This window comes from Mastomys coucha, unplaced genomic scaffold, assembly GCF_008632895.1.
Source record: "Mastomys coucha isolate ucsf_1 unplaced genomic scaffold, UCSF_Mcou_1 pScaffold9, whole genome shotgun sequence".
NCBI classification, from domain to species: Eukaryota; Metazoa; Chordata; class Mammalia; order Rodentia; family Muridae; genus Mastomys; species Mastomys coucha.
The window spans coordinates 42,211,806-42,232,013 of NW_022196915.1; the positions used below are offsets into that span (position 1 = coordinate 42,211,806).

Consider the following 20,208-nt stretch of genomic DNA (forward strand, 5'->3'; position numbering starts at 1 on the left):
AAAAAAAAAAAAAAAAAAAAAAGCCTTGCAAAAAGAACTTTGACTGACTGACCTGGTCAATCTGTCTTCAAGCTTTTTTGTCCTTTACCTCTGTGCTTGCTGTGTGCCTACATTCTACAATCTTCAGCACACTGCCTCTTCCGAAGTGTAAAGAACACATAGCCTCAGAGGACAGTTTCCTGAAGCTGTGGATATTGTCAGCACAGGGGCTGCCATGGCTGTTATTCCTACCGGGCGGTAGAATTGTGAGCGAGAATGATAAATGGTAAATGCCCACTGCCCTGAGTCCGAGTTGGGGCAACTGCCATGGACCGGCCCAGGCCCTAGATAACTGAAAACCAGGCCATAGAAATTGCGTGTGTGCGTGCAAGTAATAAAGAAGTGCATGAAGTAATGTGTGGAACACCCTAGTGGTAATTGGCTGAATTTAGCTTAAAAACTCCGGTCTGGCATGGCAAAATCGCTCACATCCTAGAGCCTGGCAGAGAAACTTCCTGCTGAGAAATAATCTGCGTGGGGTCCAGACACCCACTGCCTACAAGGCAAAGCCTGCATGGCCCCGCAGCTCAGCTCCAGAGGATCCCGAACAAGGAACTTGCATGAGTCGCTTCTTCCCTGCGTGCTGCCACCAGGGATACACCTACCAGACTGGAAAGATTAGTGAGAGAGTGCTTGTGTGAATGAAGGAATGCGGGCCCGTTTTACCATTTATTTGCTTTTTGCCATTTATGAATAAATAAAAGAACCTTTTCCACCGGGTTTTGAGGAATTTGTTTCTGCCACGCTTTACAGCCCAGATCAGCACACAAGTGTACTATGTTCTCATGTTTCTTTATACACGGGGATGGTTCCTTTATCCTCGCCTTTTGGCCCCCTCCCCCGTCTTGTGGCCCATGAGTTCAACCTAGAGCATGACATATGCCATGTAGTACTCTAACCATTTTGGTATACCCTGGCCTGTTCTGATAACTGCCTCCATGTAGGCCTCTTGCTCAAACAAGGAAGGTTGGGAACTCTCTAGGCCCCTCAGCATCCTGGGCATCTTTTTACCACCATGGCCAGTTCAGTTCTCATCGTGCAGAGCTCTTTTCATGACATTGGTGAGCAGTCTTTGTAATGAATACAACATTTGGGACAGAACCTGGCTTTAAGCAGGAACCACACACATTGAAGGCTGAGTCATCCTTCAGTACTCTAGTCCCTTATATAAAAATCTCTTAGTAGTTGGGGGCTGGGTAGATGGCTCAGTGAGTAAGAGCACTTAAAGCTTGGACTATGATGCACGGATTGGGAAAAGAGAATTTGCCAACAAGCCAATCAATCATACAGAGAATACAGAGGACCCAACTTTGGTCCCAGCACCCACATGGTGGCTCACAATCATCTGTAACTCCAGTTCCACGGGACCCAATGTCATCTTCTGATCTCTAAGGGGCACCAGGCATGTGTACACATACGTACATGTACACATACATACATGTAGGCAAAAATTCATACACATAAAATAATCTCAGTATATGCACAGAAGCACTCATCCCATATGCTTTTTCATTTACATTATTTATTTTTTGAGATGAGGTTTTTGAGTACAGGCTGAGCTAGAACTTGCTATGTATTCCAGGCAGGCCTCAAATTTGAAATCTTCCTGCCTTTGCCTGCCAAATGTTAGGATGACAGGCATGTGCCATTGTACCATTCAGTCTTCTGGATACTTTATATATATTTGTGAGTATGTGTGAAGGTCATATGTATAACTATAGCACTTGCTTGGAGGTTAGAGGACAACTTGCAATAATCAATTCTCTCCCTCCACCATGGGAGGATCTGGGGATCAAACTCAGTTGTCAGGCTTGACAGCAATTGCCTTACCCACTGAGCCATCTTGCTGGCCCTTCTACGTGTGTGTGTATGTGTGTGTGTGTGTGTGTGTGTATACATATATATGTGTGTGTGTGTGTGTATGTGTGTATATATATATATATATATATATATATATATATATATATATATCTCCAGTAAATAGGGAAGCTACTCTTGGTTGGATGAGTTCATTGGCCCCAAGGACCAAGGTCAGAGAAGTCGCCATGGGGAAATGGGAGAGGATAGAGGAAGGAGAGAGAAAGGGATAGGCATACAGAGAGAAGAGGGGAAGGAGGAGGAGGAGGAGGAGAAAGAGAGAAACTTTTGGATATTTTAAAACATCTTAACATTACTTAGCATTAAAAATCATCAGAAAATAAGTCTGTCTTTTAAAAAAGTTAGTTGCATTAAAGACAAAAAAACAAAAGCAAAACAAAAAAACAAACCCATATATCACTATGTAGCCTTGGCTGAATTGGCCTCTTGTTTCTGTTTCTGGAGGGCTGGTTTTCAAAGAATGTCGCAGCACAGCCAGCTACAACAATTACTTTTAAAGTCCTGTGAAAACTGCTAATTTAGAGTAAGCTTACTGTTAAGTCTCAAATTCAGAATAAACAGCTAACTGGGGTACCTATTTAATACATCAAAGTAAAGCTGGCAGCTAGGTTTTTCTAGCATCCCTCAGTCCCTATCCTTTACAGGGCTGGCTGGCACACTCCATCCCCTACCCTTACTTCTCAAGCCCAGGGGCTGGGCTGCCCTGTCCCCCAGCAGCTCTTCCCTATACAACCCAGCCATTTTGGTGACCCTGGCCCTTTGTACCCTTTATCTTCCTGGCCTCGTGGTCTTCCAGTCTCCTGCCTCTGTCCTCCCTCTCTTCTCAGGGTCATGTTTCCTCTGCCTTCTCTTCTCAGGATCATGTTTTCTCTGGACTCTCCTGGATGTGGCTGCCTCTGGCTATGCCCTCCCTCTTATCTCTCTCATGTCTTCTCTCCCATCATACCTAGGATCACTCATGACCTCCTATTTTATTTCTCTCTCTCTCTCTCTCTCTCTGCCTCCCCCCCCCCCCCCCCCCCCCGCAACCTATCTCTGTAGGATTGTTCCAGTAAAGCTGCCCTCTCTCCTCTGTGCTGCTTCCTATAAATCATTTCCCTTTCTTCTCTGTTCTCATGAGAATGAGAAGAGTTGGGCATATCCTGTTCTGTCAAATCCTTCTCTGATTCATCACTTTTTCTGTCACTCAGATATCACTTTCGAGTTTGTTTGTTTTTTTGTTTTTGTTTTTTTTTCTGAGACAGGGTTTCTCTGTGTAGCTCTGGCTATCCTGGAACTCACTCTGTAGACCAGGCTGACCTCGAACTCAGAAATCCGCCTGCCTCTACCTCCTAAGTGCTGGGATTAAAGGCATGTACCACCACTGCCCGGCCAGACATCACTTTCAAACATTGGTGCTTCCGTGTACAAACTAACTTCACCTTCATTGTTTAGGATTAAATGTGTGTACTATGGGTATGTCTGTTGTATTCCAGCCAGAGTAGCCATGTGGCTGGATTAAAATCCCTTTACACATTACATTCCATGAAAAAATACATGAGGGGCTGGAGAGATGACTCAGTGGTTGAGAGCCCTTGTTGCTTTAGCAGAGGACCAGTGTTCAGTTCCTAGCACCACATGGTAGTTCACAGCCTGCCTCAGCTCCAGTTCTAGGGTATCTGACAGTCTCTTCTGACCTCTACAGGTACCAGGCACACACATGGTACACACACATGCATACATAAGATAAATCTAAAAGGAAAACAATACATTTGAGCCAGATATGTGAGCTTTTAAATGGCACTTGGGGAAGTGGGGCAGAAGAATTGCAAAGTTGAGACGAGGACTTTGATAGGCAGATTGGGAAAATAGAATCTGCTAACAAGCCAACCATACAAAGAATGGGATATATTCTGTGAGCTATGGAGAAAAGGGACAAACAGGGATAAGGAGTGTATGTAGGTGTTGTAGTTTTTAAATGGAGTGGTAAGGACGGTCCCAGCAACCTGGACCACACAGGAGTAAACAGGGGTGAAGGAGCAAGACATCGAGATGTTTGGGGAAGGACTTCTACAGTAGAGGAGAAAGTCACAGAGTCCCTGAAACAGAAGCACAGACAAGAAAGCCAAAGGGTGAAGGCCAGACAAGGACTGAGACTGCAGGACGGGAAGGTGCTGGTCAGAGGAACAAGTCAAAAGAGCTGGGCTTTGAGGCACAATAGGCTTAGAGCAGAGGGTGATGTGATCATTCACTGTATTCTGATGGTGGCTGAGTGATGAGTAAAGAAAGGGCCAGTGGGAAGAATAACCAGGAAGCTCAACGCAGTGATCCAAGGAAAGAATGGAAGAATCTCTGGTGACTGGTAGCCGCAGACAACGAACACACTCAGTTTCAGGACATAGGTGTATAAAGAAAGAGCCACCAGATTTGCCTAGACTGATTGTAGGATGCAGAAGAATGTAGCTTCAAGATTTCGAGTGCGAGGATCTGCGGAAAGTGGAGCTGTCATTTACAGAGATAGGGGTGGCTGCAGGAGAATATGATGGAGAAACAGGAATTTAACTTTTGGTCACATTGCATCTGTCCATCAGATATCTAGTAGAGGTATAAGAAAGTGGTAGATATGCAAGCTTGAGAGCTGGTAGTCCTTAAAATCACGAGGATGGCTAATATTTCATAGAAAGGTATAGCTGGATAAGAAAGTACTTTAGGGGCGCCCCAAGTCACTTACCCAGTGCCCCGCGAATGAACAGAGCAGGCTGCAGCCACAGAGGTTCAGGAGAATCTGAAAGTGGCCTGGAAGCAAAGCTACCATCTTGTCTTCTCGCTCTCTTTCGTTTGTTTGTTTTTTGAGACAGAGATTCACTATGTGTCTCTAGCTGCTCTGAAACTTGCTATGTAGCGCAGGCTGGCTTCAAACTCGTGATTTTCCTGCCTTAGCCTTCTGAATGCTGCCATGCTGCATATGTGGAGGTCAGAGGACAACTTGTGAGACTCAGAACTGGCTCCCTCCTTCTACCAGTGAGTCCTGGAGATTGAACTTCGGTTGTTAGTCCTGGTAGCAGCATCTTCTCCTATAAACCCACTTTGTTGTCCCTATTATTTCTGAATACTTCCAACACTGAACATAATTACTTCTATTAAAATTCTGCAAGATTTTTTATTCTAGTGCAAGGGCCTCAAATCCAGGCCCTTATGTGCACCAGGCAGCTGCTGTGCCTGGTACTGTCTTCCTGAACTATAATCCAGAGTTCTTTTCACTTCTGTTTTTGAGACATGGTTTCCCCTAAGTTACCAAAGCTGCCACTGAACTCACTCTGTAAATCAGGCAGGCATTAAAATTTAAGCCTCCTAATTCCCAAGTAACTGGGGGAATTGCAGGCCTGTGCTATCAGGCCCAATTTAGACAAGAATATTTGAAAATACAGTTTGGGCTAGGAGTGGTGGCCATGAATTTAAGCAAGCTTTATCTCAAGAGTGACTGAGATGGCACCTTCCAGCCACAATTTTCAGAATGAGAGCCTCAAGAAATGCCAACCTAGCTGGGTGGTGGTGGCACACGCCTTTAATTCCAGCACTCGGGATGTAGAGGCAGGCAGATCTTTTGAGTTCGAGGCCAGCCTCAAGTCTACAGAGCCAGTTCTAAAAGAGCCAGGGCTACACAGAAAATCCTTGTCTTGAAAAACCAAAAGAAAAAAATCTCTAGCACAGTGTGACTCCATACTTCTTGGCCTAGATAGACAGGAATACTAAATAGCATCTTTATTAGAAAAAAAACAGTTTATTATCAGCACAAGTGAAGACCGACTGCCTCCCCAGGTGCCCCAGCCTTCCCGTCTGAGCCTGAGGAGCAACTTTGTGGCGGGACCCCATCTTGGGGCAATGTCCTTGTTCATCTGATTCCAGTCCCATTGCTCCTGACCCAGGATTAAGCTCCACCTCGATATGCCATAGGTATGTTCTCCCCGGAGCGGCTGTCACCTCCAGCATCTGAGAAACCTCCTCCTCCAGAGGCTGGGGCCACATCCACTTGAATGACACCGTGTACTTGGGAAAGCTGTGGACTGTCCAAGCTGGCAATGAGCTGGCGGGGGCCCGGTCGCACGGGAACAAATGTCTGGCGCAGTGTAACTGTCTCGTTACCCCCGATGTCCCTGTAGACAGAGACAGTGTCAAGAGCCTTGACTAAGGGTAGAGTCAAGAAAGGACTGATCCAGAGTGGCCAGGAAGAAAAAAGCAAGAGGTGGAGTCATACAGGCATTTCTGGGTTCTGCTGGAATCTGCACCCACAACCCAGACAGAGCCTCCACCCTAGGCCACCTCCACACAGCTTGATGGCACCTACACACCCAGCTGCCTGCACTAAAAATCTCCCCAACACCTAGTCTCCTCCCTCCCTCTCCCACAGGACAGAGACTGCTGATGCTCTCCACAGTAGCCTGGACTGCTTTTCTTTCCACTGCTACTAATCCTAAGCACCCACCTCACTAGGGTGTCAAGGCCTAGGGCACTTTAGAACCAGACCTGGAGGCCCAACAGGGATCCCAGATGCTTTCAGTTTTGCCAGAATAGCAAGCTAAAGAAATCTGCCCAGTTGTCCTCACAAAGAAGGAACATCACCATGTACTGAGTTAACAGAAGGCTGATATCCAGGAACAAGGTTGTCCCAAGTAGGAACAATCGGCATTTTAAAAATGACACGTGTTCTCACATCTCATATGTGTGTGACACCAACATTTGTGCCTTTTCCTCAGGGAGCTCTGAAAATATATTCCCGAGCGAGTGCCCCTGGGAGTCACAGCTTCTTTAGACTCATCTCACCTTTTCCCTAGCTTGCTAATCACTGGGAAGTGAACTAAATCCCTCCAGGGCTGGGCATCCTTGGCACTTACTGAAAGAGAAGTCAACTCCCTAACCTGACATACAGGCTTACTCTGACTCAGCTCCCACCCTGGCGCAGCTGCATCGCCCCCACCATTCTTCTTGTGGACCAGCCCCACCGAGGATCTCTTCTAGCTCAAATTCACCTCCACCGAGTTCTGCAGGGTTGGCCGCGCCTGCTCTGAGCTCCTAGCCCTGCCACTTCTATTCCTGTTCTTTCTCCAGGTCCTAGCTCACATCCCACCCTAGCACTCCTGTCACCAAGAGAATGAATCTTTTTTTTTTCTGGGCATTTCCTTCAGCCTATATACTCTATTCTTTTACTTGTTGGGTATTATTTTGTGTGTGTGAGGGGGGGGCAGTGTCAAGAAGCTTAGACTAGTCTCAGATTCACTATATGGCTGAGGCTAGCCTTGAATTTCCAACCTCCCCAAGTATTACAATTACAGGCATTTACCATCCCACCTGACACACGCGTTTTAAGTATGAACATGGTTGCATTTATTTGGAGTCTATTCATGGCCATTGGAATATCTCCTGCCTTCCTCATAACCCTGCATTTCTGATTGCCAATTCAACCCACGCTTGCCTTAGGGTTCCTTCTTGGCACTAGACCCCATGAAGTGGTCTGCCTAGGGAATGAGCTGGCTCCTCTAATTTTGAAGATGAGTGTTCCCTGGGGCAAAACACTCAGCTTGGAGGCTGCTTCTGAGGAGTCCCTGGTCCTAACTAGCAGTCTACTAGCTAGCTGTGTGGTTTTAGACAAGCTATTTCTTTGGTCCTCACTTGCTGGTTCTTAATACAGACATGTATCAAAGTGAGATGAGGTGGTCAGATGGTTTCTGAAGTGTTCCGACGGGAAGCAAAATTAAGCCTATAATTTAACAGGTTATGCTTTGACTGGCCACATGTTTGAGTTCTTAATTTCCCCCATTTCTCTATAGATGGACAGTAAAAGGTTGCTTAGCCTTACAGGAGCCTTCAAAAGTCGACTATAATTGAGTTGTTGTATTTCAGAAGTTAACCTTTAGGTTACAACCACTACCATTATTTCTGCTCCTACTCCCGAAAAAAACTGCTCTCTACTTTCAAAGTAGGAATGTCAAAATCTTCCCCAGACTCATTCTGGTAGCTCAGGCAAGGCCTTTGCCACATCGCTTGTTGTTGTTGTTGTTTGTTGTTTTTTGTTTTTTCTAGACAGGGTTTCTCTGTGTAACAGAGCCCTTGCTGTCCTGGACTCACTTTGTAAACCAGGCTGGCCTCCAACTCACAAAGATCTGTCTTCCTCTTCCTTTGAAGGGGTGGTACTAAAAGTGTGTGCCACTATGCCTGGCTCCCATCCCTGTTTTCGAGTTTAAACTGAGAGCAAGTCAGCTCCTAAAGCTGGGCTGACCCTTAGCTGTTGGCTGATAATGAAACTGTCCTTGGCAATAGATCCTCCAGATCTCTCTCTCTCTCCCCCCCCTCCACCCCCATCCCCCTCCGTCCCTCACAGGCACCTATGTCTCCTTTGTGTTATGCATAATTTCTAAATGATGCAGACATTAATATCTACTTGTTTGTTTCCCTTGGTAATTAACCTTTAAATGGCTTTGGCCTTGTCTCCCAAGCAAACCCACCTTTCAAGATTTAGAGAGAGTGTGATTCTGGTTCGAGGGGAAATTCCCAAGACCTTCCAGTCTCTCCCGTGACACAGTCAACTGGAGGAGTGAGTCCTGGAATGTTTATTTAGTGGCCAGTCACCAGGCTGGGGTGTCACACCTTGTGGTATAATTGAGTCCCATACCACAGCCTTTGATGTGTAAATGAGAGGCAAAGTAACACCCATCTTGGAATCTGGAGCCCTCAGATGAGAGGATGAGGGTAGGGTAGATACTACGCAAGCTGTCCACAGGAGAAAGAGGCCACCTCTCCTCGCACCAAGCACAGTGGTCCTGTCCTAGTGGGGTGGGGAAAGCAGCTCTAGAGCCACAGGGCCTGCTGAGCCTGGCAAATGTGTGTGCATCTAGGGAGCCTAAGACAGAACACTCCTTCCACTGTCCTGTGAATGTCCCAGGACACATCTTACACCCTGTCACTGAACAGCTAGAGGCCCTCGTAGCTGTTTATTTTGTGCTACTTTGTGATGTGACAATTCCTGAGTCCCAGGCTAGGCCAATGAACAAGACAATAAACTCATCTCTGGACTCATAATGAAAGTAGTGGCTACCAGCAAAAGGTCTGAGGGGAAAGGTAGGCTATGGTCCTTTACGCTACACCTTCTCACAGCCCCTCTCCCGTCAGGAGAAAGCTGGTTTCCTCTGCCTTCCCTTCCCCTCCACGCTTTTCCCCAAGAAGGGTGAGCGCCATGTGTCTGTGCCAGGTGACAGCAATAGGCACAGGAACATAAGTGCCATGTGCCCTCATTGGGCCCAGAGCCTCACCCAATGGGGATCAGATCCAAGCTAGCTGAGGGCCTGAGAATTGGGGCTCAGCTCTCACCACACAGACAACGCAGCAAGCAGCGATCTTGGGTAGTTTGTGCCACTGAAGGGAAAAGCTTGCCCTTCTGAGCTGTGGGATGAGACCACTGGCCTTCCCATTCGTACAGTGGAGACTAGCTATACCAAAGGCTGGATTAAATAACCAGAGGCTTTGCTACCTTCTCTGGACAAGTGAGCCCACATAGGCTTAGAAGAAATGAAGGCACCTGGCCCAGGAGACCTAGTCAGGAGCAGTGGAGCAGGGGCTTGCACCTAAGTCTTTAAGAGTTCCGCAGCTCCCCTTTTAATTATACGATGGTCTCTAACACCCTTTAAAGGGCCTGCACAATCTCCAGATGAGATAATCCTCCTGAGAGTGCATGGTCAACACTTCTCTATTTGGCAAGTGTTAGGGATGGGCAACTAATGATTTCCATGTGAGTTTCAGCTCCCTAATTAACAGGTGAGGCAGGGCAGGGACACAGTGCAACTTGAGGCACTCAAGCAAGTCTTGAACACTGGCCGGGCTGAATTGGCCTGAGGTGCCAGAGAGTGCCAGCTGCCCCCAAGCTGCTCTGTGGGGTCTTGACCAAAAAAGAGAAGGAAAACGGAGGCTCAGGGCAGCCTGGGTGAACAGGAGGGTGGGGCAGGGTTAGAGAAGTGAGACTCACCCGACGTTGAGGACCTTGGGTCTCTGCAACCCAGAGCCTTCGAGCCGGAAGACGACGTTGGTAAGGGTGATAGGCAGGGGATTCTTGAACACGATCTGTACGCCACATTCCTGGCCAACAACTGCTGCTCCCAGTAACTGGATGAGACAGAAATCCGCCCTTTATCAGAGACCCTGGCCAGCCCACACTTCTCACCCAAGGGAGAAATGTGTTAGGATCGAAATCTCGCCAAGTTCCACATTTCTGTCCTTCAGAGAAGCTACCTCAAAAATCAAGGAGGAAACTTATATTCATTCTGCAACTTGAGTATGAAACAGAATTGGACCTGAGAACCCATTTTATTGATGAAGAAACTAAGACCAGGTCTGGACCTTAACCTTCTCCAAAAAGGCTTACCAGGGCAACTTGCTTCAAGCTTAGTGCTCTCCTCTTGCCCACACTTTCCTTAGCCTCAAGCTTTGGCTCTCTAGTCACCCCACAAGGCCCAGAAAGCTGCACTCACCGTAAGAGAAAGGTCTGGGGTGCGCAAACGGAAGGTGTGTTGCTTGGCTAGTACCTGCCCGCTCTCCTTGACATGGCCTGAGACATTGAGCAACATTGCCCCCTGGTCCACAAGGTGGGGCTTGTATTCCTTGTAGGCCACAGGCATGGTCACAGAGTCAGCTGGGAAGAAAATGCATGGTAGTCACAGGCCTTCTTCCCCAGATACAGTTTCCCCAGAACTGCTGCCTATTGCTGTAGGGTCTCCATGTCCAAAGCCATGGTACTTGGATACCTAGGGACAAGGCTGGGAGGGAGCACCATCTAGGGGGAGGGCTGAAGAGGGAGCACCATCTAGGGGCAGGGTTGGGGAGGGAGCACCATCTAGGGGCAGGGCTGAAGAGAGAGCACCATCTGGGGATAAGTCTGGGAGGGAGCACCATCTAGGGGCAGGGCTGGGAGGGAGCACCATCTAGGGGGCAGGGCTGAAGAGGGAGCACCATATAGGGGGCAGGGTTGGGGAGGGAGCACCATCTAGGGGCAGGGCTGAAGAGAGAGCACCATCTAGGGGCAGGGTTGGGGAGGGAGCACCATCTAGGGGCAGGGCTGAAGAGAGAACATCATCTAGGGGCAGGGTTGGGGAGGGAGCACTATCTAGGGGCAGGGTTGGGGAGGGAGCACCATCTAGGGTCAGGGCTGAAGAGGGAGCATCATCTAGGGGCAGGGCTGGGGAGGGAGCACCATCTAGGGGCAGGGCTGGGAAAGGAGCACCATCTAAGGGGAGGGAGCACCATCTAGGGGGAAGGAGCACCATCTAGGGGGAGGGAGCAGCATCTGGGGGGAAAGAGTACCACCTAGGGGAAGGGAGTATCATCTAGTGACAGGACTTGGGAAGGACCACTTACAGGCTCCTGGGGCTAATGTCACTTCCTTCTTGGTCTCCTTGAAGGTAGGCCCAGAGACACCAGTGTAGTAGGTGACACAAAGGTATAGGTGCAACTTCACAGTGCGGCGGCTACTGCCACGATTGGTCAGCACCACAGAGACTGTCAGATCCTGCCCCATCACAGCGTCCTGTGCCTCCACCTGCATTGCCACATCCTCAGCAGAGTCCCGGGTGGCATACACATTAGGTTTGCTGCCATGGGCTGCTGCCTTCTCCACGGCCTTCCGCTCTGCTTCTGAGCCTGGGGGTTGAGGTCAAAGGTGAATTTGAGCTCCGGCTGGGGTAGGCGCATGCTCTGCAGGAGCCCTCAGCCCGGAGCTGGCTGGTCTGGGCAAATGTTACCTTCTGGATGCTTATAGATGTGGGTGATGTCCTCTCGCATGTTGGAGTTGATCGCCTTTGTGACAATGAGTGTGCCAATGGCTTTCTCTTCCACGTACACTATCTTGAAGCTGCCGTCATCCTGCCGCTGCCAGTATACCTTATCGCTATTTACCTGTGGTGAGCAAAAGACAGCAGGATTGAAGGGTCTGGAAGACAGGAGAGCGAGACCCCAATGCCTTCCCTCAACCCCAGAGGCTGCAGGCAGGGCCCACCGGCCATGCTCTGAAAGCAGGGAAGAAGCTTGTCTAGGAAGCTCCTTGTAGCCCATTTTGGCATTAATAACAGTAATTCCTTGTGCTTATTTGCTTGCTTTACAACTAATGAAGCAGCCCCATATCCATTATCTCTTTTGATCCTAAGGACAGGAAGCAAGGCAGCCATTATTATCTCCTTTTTACAATTGAGGAAACTAAGACTCTAGAATGAGTGACTTGCCCGAGGTTACACAGCTAGTCAGTCAGCGGTGATGTCAAGACCAGAGTGCTCAGGACTGAAGCCAAGGCTCTGGTCACTTCAGACTGTTTGCTAGCGGAGGCACCTGGAGCCCAGCCCTCACCTCGGCAAAAATGAAAGGTGTGTCATACTTCATGTAGACTAAGCCATTCTTGATGGACTCCACAGAACAGGGGCCACAGCAGAAGATGCCTAGGAAGTGAAGCAGGTGATGGGTCTAAGAAGGCTGAGGGGACCTCTTGTCCTCTGGTCAGAGGCCACACAAGGCTCCAACAGCAGCCACCCAGAGAGCAGGGTGGGGGTGGGAGGGGCCTGCAGACAGCCTGACTTAATAACCAGGCTGTCAGCACATTCTCTGTGCTGGCAGGCTGCACTGTCCATGGTTCTCAGAGTGCAGGGCACCCTCCCCCAATCGTTCATCACAATCAGTTCAGGGCCTGTAATGATTCGGGTTGGCTGAGAGCAGCGGTAGCACCATCGCACACCTCAGCTTTGCAGCACGCTCTTAATCCTGATTGGAAGCGAGAAGGGTGGTGGGCAAGAAGAGATTCTTCAGTATACTCCAGAGGGCTCCCTACCAAGGAGCTGGCTGGAATGGGCAGGCTGGGACAGAAAGTGTAAACAGGAAGTGAGGGCTATCCAACAGGAAAGAATCTTAACACCTAACGCTCTGCTCTGCTCGCTCTGGCCTCCTTTTACAGATGGGGAAACAGGCTCAGCCAGTGAGTGCAATGGATGCCAGGACCTTATAAGACAGCTGGAAAAAGCTTCTACCTACTGAGTGGCTGTCATGTAGGCATGCTACATGATACATGGTGTCCATTTAATCCTCCCAACTACACCATATGGTCTAGAGTACACACACACACACACACACACACACACACACACACACACACACACACAGAGTATTCTATACAAGAATACAAAACACGAAGGTGTAAGGTACCAATATCACTACTATTGGTAGACTTAAGCCCTACCTCATTACTTCTTAGAGCCCCACCACGTCCACTGCAAGCATTGCTAGGTTATGCAACCCAGGACACCTTTTACATAAAAGGTGAAAGGGAGGGGTCTGGGAAATGGCCAGAAGAATGTAAGTCAGGCCAAGGCTGTCTGACTCTAGGAAGGTGGAGGAGAGAAGGAAGGAAGTAGCTGGTGGGACAGGCCGAGTAGCATCAGAGCCAGAGGGAGAGGAGGCCCTGTGAGCAGAGCAGAGAGCAGGGTCACTACTGTGGAGACAGCAAATGTGGATGCAGAGAAGAGATAAGCAGCTGCCAGGTCGTGTTGCCCCAGGTCAGGTTTGATGGTTACAGAGCTGTTTTCTGTTTGAGCCCTGATTTCTCTATATTGCACATGAGTGCAGTGAACAGGGGAACAAAAAAAAGGGGGGACTATACTGCACATGAATATAGTGACCAGGGGAACAAAAAGAAGGGGAACTAGGACTCATTCTGCTGGAGACCCAGACAAAGCCATTCCGTCTCTCAGAGCTGCCATTCATCATGTGTTCCATGGCATGGAATTTTGTTCCAAACATGGGTGTTCATAAGAATTACCAGGGGAACTTTTGAAATAGAGATTGACAAATGGGTGTTGACCATGCTCAAGGCCCCAGGTTCAAAATCCGGACTGGGAAGAAATAGATACATGCTACTAGACCCAATTGTTGGAAATTCTGATGGATCAAGTTTGATGATAAGATTTTGGGTGGGAACCACCCCCCCCCCCCGAAATAGAAATTTACTTTAAAGACATCTAAGAGAAAATAAGGAACTTTTACACTTTATCTTATTCAATTCAATACTGTTTTTTCCTTTCATTCATGCATTTATTACTTCTAACTTTTCTCTCTCTGTGTGTGTCTTTTAATTATTTATATTTGGGATATATAAATTAAAAAGCAAGTAAGAACTGGGTGGTGGTGGTGTGACCTTTAATCCCAGTACTTGGGAGGCAGAGGCAGGTGAATCTCTGAGTTCGAGGCCAGCCTGGTTTAGAGAGAGAGTTCCAGGACAGCCAGGGCTATACAGAGAAACCCTGTCTTAAAGCAAAGCAAAGCAATACAAACAAACAAACAAAGCAAGTAAGAATAATAAGCTTATGGGGAAAAGGAAACCTCTTCCTGAATATTCTTGAATCTCTTTTGACTTTTGAACCATCTCAGTATATTAATCATTATAAATTTTAAAATAAAATTAAGTTGAGTAGCTAACAAGAGGACAATAGACTAATGGCTTCATGGTGGTTCAGTTGATAAAGAGAACTATAGATTTGGCTTTCCAGCCAAGGCCGGGGCTAACACTCTGGAGCTGGAGGAGAAGTTCGGAATAGGGTCTGGGCAAGGCCTGTCTTACCACTGCTGGTCTCCTGGGGTGTGGCATCCACAACCTGCCACCCATCAAAGCCTGAGGGCAGATCTGGCCTCTTCATCCAGCAGTCATTCCACACGTGGAAATTCCTAGAGAGGCATGGAGGGGGCTCTGGGCCTGAGGTTCCTATTCAGGTCCTTCCAGTTCCCATCCCTGCCATGCCTCAGCACTCAAGCCTCAGACCATCTTTAGGGTACATGGCAGGCCACGCTTCCCCTGGCGCTCACCAAACAGAATCATGGTTCAGGTGCTCAAGTGGCTTCATGTTCTCATCAAAGTAGATGTCCATAGTGAGGGAGGTGTCTGTGTCGTGTGCAGAGTTGAAGTTGGTGACAGTACGGGTAGCAAGGCCCAGGCATCGGAGCACTGTGGAGGAGCCAGAGTTAAGGGCTAGAGCAGATTTGGCTATGGGAGCGGCATCAGCAGGAAGAAAAGGGCGCTGAGTTTGCCAAGCTCTGAGGGACCTCCAAAGTTAGGTGTCAGAAGACCCAGGTGGCCTTTGGGCTGCAAAGCAGTGTGGGTGACAAAGCCACCTGCTTGGCACAGACCCAGACTACTGCTTCTTCTTTCTCTCCCTTAGGCCTCTCTCAGTTGCTGACACTAATTAATGATAATTAAGGCTCTGCTATCATCCACCCTTAGTAGCACCCCATCCTGTAGCCATAGCTGGGCAGGGCAGAAATAGAACCCTTCCCTCCTCAGAGAGCCTAGGCTATCCCTGGCCCATTCCCTCTACTACCTGTGGTGGTCACACCGGCAAAGACCCAGCACTGGCCGTAGGGGACGGAATAGCCGGTGCGTAGGTAGCTTAGCAGGATCTCCACACTGCCCACCCACGCTGAGGGGTTGGTGCCTCGAGAGTAGTCGCCAGTCCAGTTCCCAATCAGAACTCCATTGTCATCCAGGGAGTTCACCTGCCCAGGAAAAGATAGGGTGTGACTAGATTGGGGGAGGTGCTCAGGACCTTCTGGATTCCCCAGCCCCTAGCCCTGCAACTTCAAGAACTAGAAGTCAACTCAAACATGTCCACCCCTCCCCTCCCCCAACCCATCTGCTGTAACATTGGAATGTGAACACTGGGTGTGCCGAGGTTGGGTTTTGGCCTTACATTCCAAGGGAGCCAAGACAGAAACAATGAAAGATGGGGTGGGGTACAGGTGGGGAGAGTAGGGGTGAAAACCCTTCAGGGGCAGGGATAGAAAATCCATAAAGGGCAGGGCAGGAAGACACAGATAGGCCTTAGAGATACAGGGGTGCTCACCATGGCAGAGATAACTCGAGAGACACTGACTGGATCCCCACGACCTCCATATGGCATCCCCCTCCGATCCAGGATGTACAGGCAGGCATCCAGTACTCCATGGTCAAACTGAAAGGCAGGAGGGCAGAAGTAACAACAGCTCCTCAAGTGATGCTCAACCCACAGGTTAGTGACGGTCCACCTTGTCCCTCATTTCTGTCTCCCTTTAGTGGATGTGCAAGACCAGTGGTAGCACATGCCTTTAACCCCAGCACTCAGGAGTCAAAGGCAGGTAGATCTCTGTAACTTTGAAGTCTGTCTGGTCTATAGAGTGAGTTCCAGGACAGCTAATGCTACACAGAAAAATTCTGTCTCAAAAAACCAAGAGAGAGAGAGAGAGAGAGAGAGAGAGAGAGAGAGAGAGAGAGAGAGAGAACTGAGCCCAGCCATACCTGGCCATAATTCCAGGTTCGTTCGCCAATCTGTGCTTCTGTTCCATAGTAGATTCTTCCAGACTCATTAAGCACATATTCTTGCCGCCAGTCCTCATGGTCCACATATACTATGTCCTCTGTATCCCCAGAAAAATAAATTGCAAATCCTATCCATTTTCTTCCAGGGCCCTGCCTTCCCCTCTGCCAGGTCTGCAGAACTCATCCCCACAGGAAAAAAAAAAAAAAAAAAAAAAGGTTGGGATTGCTTCTAGCCTGATAGGACTGCTCTAAAGAAGGGTGGTGAGAAAGAGTGGCTGTGGCCGGAGCCCTTTATCAGAAGTGAGTTGGGTCTCTTTTCTACACTGGGCCTCAGTCTCCTCTCTTGGACAATAGGAGGGTGTCTTTTCTTCTGATCAGATGTCCAGACACCCACCTGATTCTCAGGAAAGGAAGCCCTGACCCACCTGCCTCTGTTCTTGACCCCAGCTAGCTTACCTGGGCACCAGGGGTTGAAGAGGATGTAGATCTCATTGCGGGGGTCAAAGGGCAACTGGAACTCTCCAGCTTCCGAGCGTGTGCGAACAGTGAATTGAAACTTGCCGATGATGGCATTAGGGGAGGTGTGGACGCGGAGGTTTAGGTTGTGTCCGTTGGTCTTAGTCACTTGGGCCTTCCAGCCACCACTGCCTCCCTTACCCACTGGGATGATCACGTGGGTGCCCTTGCCCACCTCGGGGTTGTTTCCTGGAGTAACAAGATCAGCAATTAGGCTGTGGGAGAGTAGCTCCGGAAGTGGGAGACTAAGACCTCGTTTGGCCCCACCCAAATGTCTATGAGCCAATTTATGTGTCCCTAAGTAGGGTTACCACACCAGTCTGTGACAATCTTCCTTAGAGCAGCTTGGTGGCCGCCCCATGCTCTCCCGCATGTCAGGGCAGAACCCCAGTCCAACATCCCAAACCTGTTCCCCTGACAATGAACTCAAGTAGGGAGGGGGTACTGGGGCCATTGTCACCCACTGTCCTACGAGACTGAAGGAGAGACTTGAGCCAAGTCCATTGCCCCATAGGAAAGAACACTCCAGATACTAAAGGGCAGAGTGGCTCTCTGGGGTCACAGCTTCTAGAGCCCAGAGCATTTCTGGAGGTGGTAGGGGTACCTGGGAAATTAGAGGCTGGGGTGTGCATGGCTGGGCTGTAATCAAAGGGTTAGAAGAGTCACCCGCCCCCAGCAGCAGCCTAATCACCAGCCTGAGCAGGCAACGGTCACCAGGCAACATGGTGAGGGAGGCACCTGCCTTGGGCCATGTGATAGAGACGAAGAGAGATTGATATAGGGGGGCTAGGGGAATGAACCAGCAAGACGCAGAAAGAAGGGTACATGGAGTCAACTGTGCTGAAGAAGGCATAGAGGCCAGCCCAAGGAGAAAGCACTGTGAGACAGTTGCCCCTGGAGGCTTGTTGAAAGCCAGCTTGAGGAAACTGCAGGACCACGTCCTTCCTGAGAGCACCACTAGGGGCGCACTTTGAGTCTGACACCAGCCTCTTTTGGCAGAGGTGAAGAGTGCCGGGGAGGAGCCTAAAGACCTCTCTAACCTGACACCAGCCTTTCAGCAAGTCTGGGGGGCTTTACCCTTCCCATTCCAGGCCCCACTCACCGATGAGGAGTTCAAGGGCAATGCGATCAGAGGACTCATATTCCCGGTTCAGGAAAAGGATCATATGGAAGGGCTGCCCACGGCGCACAATCAGCTCATCATATTCAAACTCATCCGTGTGGTGCTCTCGGCGGTTCTGGTCTGATCGTGAGCACAGCAGATCCACACCAGTCACCACCAGCATTCCCTCTGTAAAACCACATCCCTGGGTCAGCGAAGAGTCTACGAGGAGCCCAGACCCTCTTCAGAAGTCTTTCAGCCCCCTTAGAGATGCCAGGATAAATCTTAGGCTCCATAAATGCTCCTCAGCTCTAGGCTAAGGTGTTAGTCTCACCTCGGATGGTGCCATCTCCAGCTGCATTTACACCACTGCCCCGAGACTCAGGTCTTCGGCCACCCCGAGAGTCCCTACCCCGAGAATCCCCACCCCGGGAGCTGGTCCCTCTGCTTCTGGAGCCAGAAGGTTCGGGCCCCCAGTCATCGTCAGCTCTGTTCCCGCAAGAGCAGCAGCCACAACAACGAGCCCAGAAGGAGCGGCCTCCTCCTCGTCGGGAGCGTGAGCGTCTGTCTGGCTCTGGCTCTGGCTCCGGCGACGGAGTGGTAGGGGGCTGCCAGGGGCTCCCACCCCAGCGGCCCACGTCTGAGCGAGGACCTTCCATTGTGCCTGTGTAGAAAGAGACAGAGGGTGCTCATTCACTCAGATCTCCTGTGTCTGGGATGTCCATCCCACCCACCCAGAAACTCTACCCAGAGAAATTAGTTCAGTACCAGCTAGGTGCCTGGGATAATCTCATTCTAACCCTGAGATGCCCCAAAGACCCTATTCAGTCACCCAGAAAAAGCACCCCATACTGCAGAGAAAAACCTTCTCTTCACCTTGCTATAGACACTCTCAAATCATATTTAAAAAAAACAAAAACAAAACAAAACAAAAAAAACAGATGTCCAGTGGAGAAACTCTTGAGGATACATCTGAGGAAATGCACAGTTGCCTAAGAGAACACCTGTCGCAGCCCCAATCTCCAAACCTAGCATAGGTCTCTCCACCCGCTGGCTTCCCAGTTTAGAGGTCCAGCCTCTAGGACTATGTCTTAATAGCAACTAGGAGGCATAGGGGTCAGAGTCCCCCCACAGTCCTCACGTTAGGCAGGGCTGCGAAGAGGGCGCTGCTGGCGTAAGCAGAGATCGGCCCCGGGAAAATTGGGTCTCAGCCCACAGCAGGTACGCACTGGAAATCGGTCCTTTCTGGGCTAGGGCTGTGTGTCCCTTGACAGCGAAGGCCCGCTGTGGCTCAGCACTGAGGTGTAAGCTGGAGCCTCTCACCTGGCAGCGGGTGTTGGTGATGGCACCACCGGCTCCCGGGCCCGGGTGGAGCAGGTCAGGGCGTTTGGGACGGGACCAACAGGCTGGACGTAGCCACGCGAGTGGAAGGTATAGGGCGGGCCGGGTAAGCAGTTTATGAGGGGAGGGGAGGCGGGGCCGAGCTTCTGGGAAAAGGGGAAGAGGGTTGTTGCCTCATCCCTCCTGCCAAGAGGCCAGTCTCTGGGGGCTGTCCCCTGGTAGGGGCGGGAAAGACTGGCTCCACCCACTTTTTCCTTTCTAGGAACTGAGGTCATCCTAAGGAGGGGGTCCAGGTCAAAGTTCTGTCAGACCTGTGGCTGAGGTGAAAAGGGAAGGCGTTTGGTGATGGATCCCACATCAACTTGATTCTTGCCACACTAGATGTTCAGAGAGCAAAGGAGAAGGGATCCTCTTCCACTCAGCCCTGTAGGGCAGATCTGTTTCCAACCTGGAGATGCCCGCTTTTGCTCATAGGACCCTGCTGCTAAGCTCTCTTGTAGCACCCACCAGGCTTGGCCCTGTGAAACTGGTCCCTGGGACTGGAACTCCTTTTGCCTAGGTAGGTCCCAGTCCCTCAGGCTGCAGACAGATGACATCAGCATCCAGGCCCTCAAACTGGCTCCACCTGCCAGTCCCTGACCAGCCAGCTCTACCAGGTCTTCTCACCGCCCCTCAGCATACTGCACCCCTGTCTGTCTCTCTTTCCAGTTGTTCCACAGCCCCCCGGATGAGTGGGCCGTCTCTCTGTTTCTTCTAAGTTCGAGATTTAGACAGTCACGAGAGAAACAATATCTTGTTTTCCCCTCCCAGCTTGTAAGGCTGAGGTCTTTGCGTTCAGGCCTGGGGAGGACAGGGGCCTCCTCCCCAGGCTACCTAGTATCCCCTTCTTTCACTGAGAGTGTCTCATCAGCTGGAGGTGAGCATCTCCCCTCATTTGCAGCGTGGAATTCTTCTTGAGAATCCAGACCAACCGGCTCCAGGAAACATA

At 49.9% G+C, this 20,208-nt stretch overlaps 1 protein-coding gene across 3 annotated transcripts; it reads right to left on the bottom strand.

Annotated features, from left to right (window-relative positions):
* Nucleotides 1–5,635: 5,635 nt before the first annotated feature.
* On the bottom strand, nucleotides 5,636–19,312 carry Tgm1 (transglutaminase 1). Of its 3 annotated transcripts, none has more exons than XM_031362347.1 (15): nucleotides 19,203–19,312; nucleotides 18,214–18,543; nucleotides 17,880–18,068; nucleotides 16,718–16,966; nucleotides 16,241–16,359; nucleotides 15,810–15,917; nucleotides 15,288–15,462; nucleotides 14,776–14,914; nucleotides 14,534–14,637; nucleotides 12,277–12,365; nucleotides 11,679–11,832; nucleotides 11,296–11,577; nucleotides 10,413–10,573; nucleotides 9,911–10,047; nucleotides 5,636–6,050 (listed from the first exon to the last, which is right to left on the bottom strand). In XM_031362347.1, exons 2-15 carry the CDS (start codon nucleotides 18,536–18,538, stop codon nucleotides 5,825–5,827), a joined length of 2,457 nt encoding a protein of 818 aa, XP_031218207.1. In that variant the 5' UTR covers nucleotides 18,539–18,543; nucleotides 19,203–19,312; the 3' UTR covers nucleotides 5,636–5,824. The 3 variants fall into 3 exon arrangements, with proteins under 3 accessions (XP_031218207.1, XP_031218210.1, XP_031218209.1); XM_031362350.1 differs by having other exon boundaries at nucleotides 19,109–19,304; XM_031362349.1 differs by lacking the exon at nucleotides 19,203–19,312 and adding an exon at nucleotides 19,021–19,132.
* Between the last annotated feature and the right edge of the window lie 896 nt (nucleotides 19,313–20,208).

Excerpts from the sequence above, each read along its gene's own strand:
- Tgm1 (XM_031362347.1), bottom strand. The coding sequence starts at position 18,538 with ATGGAAGGTCCTCGCTCAGACGTGGGCCGCTGGGGTGGGAGCCCCTGG. Across the intron at positions 14,638-14,775 it reads CTGAACCATGATTCTGTTTG|GAATTTCCACGTGTGGAATG; the intron begins GTGAGCGCCAGG and ends ATGCCTCTCTAG. Across the intron at positions 6,051-9,910 it reads CCCAAGGTCCTCAACGTCGG|GGACATCGGGGGTAACGAGA; the intron begins GTGAGTCTCACT and ends CTCTGTCTACAG.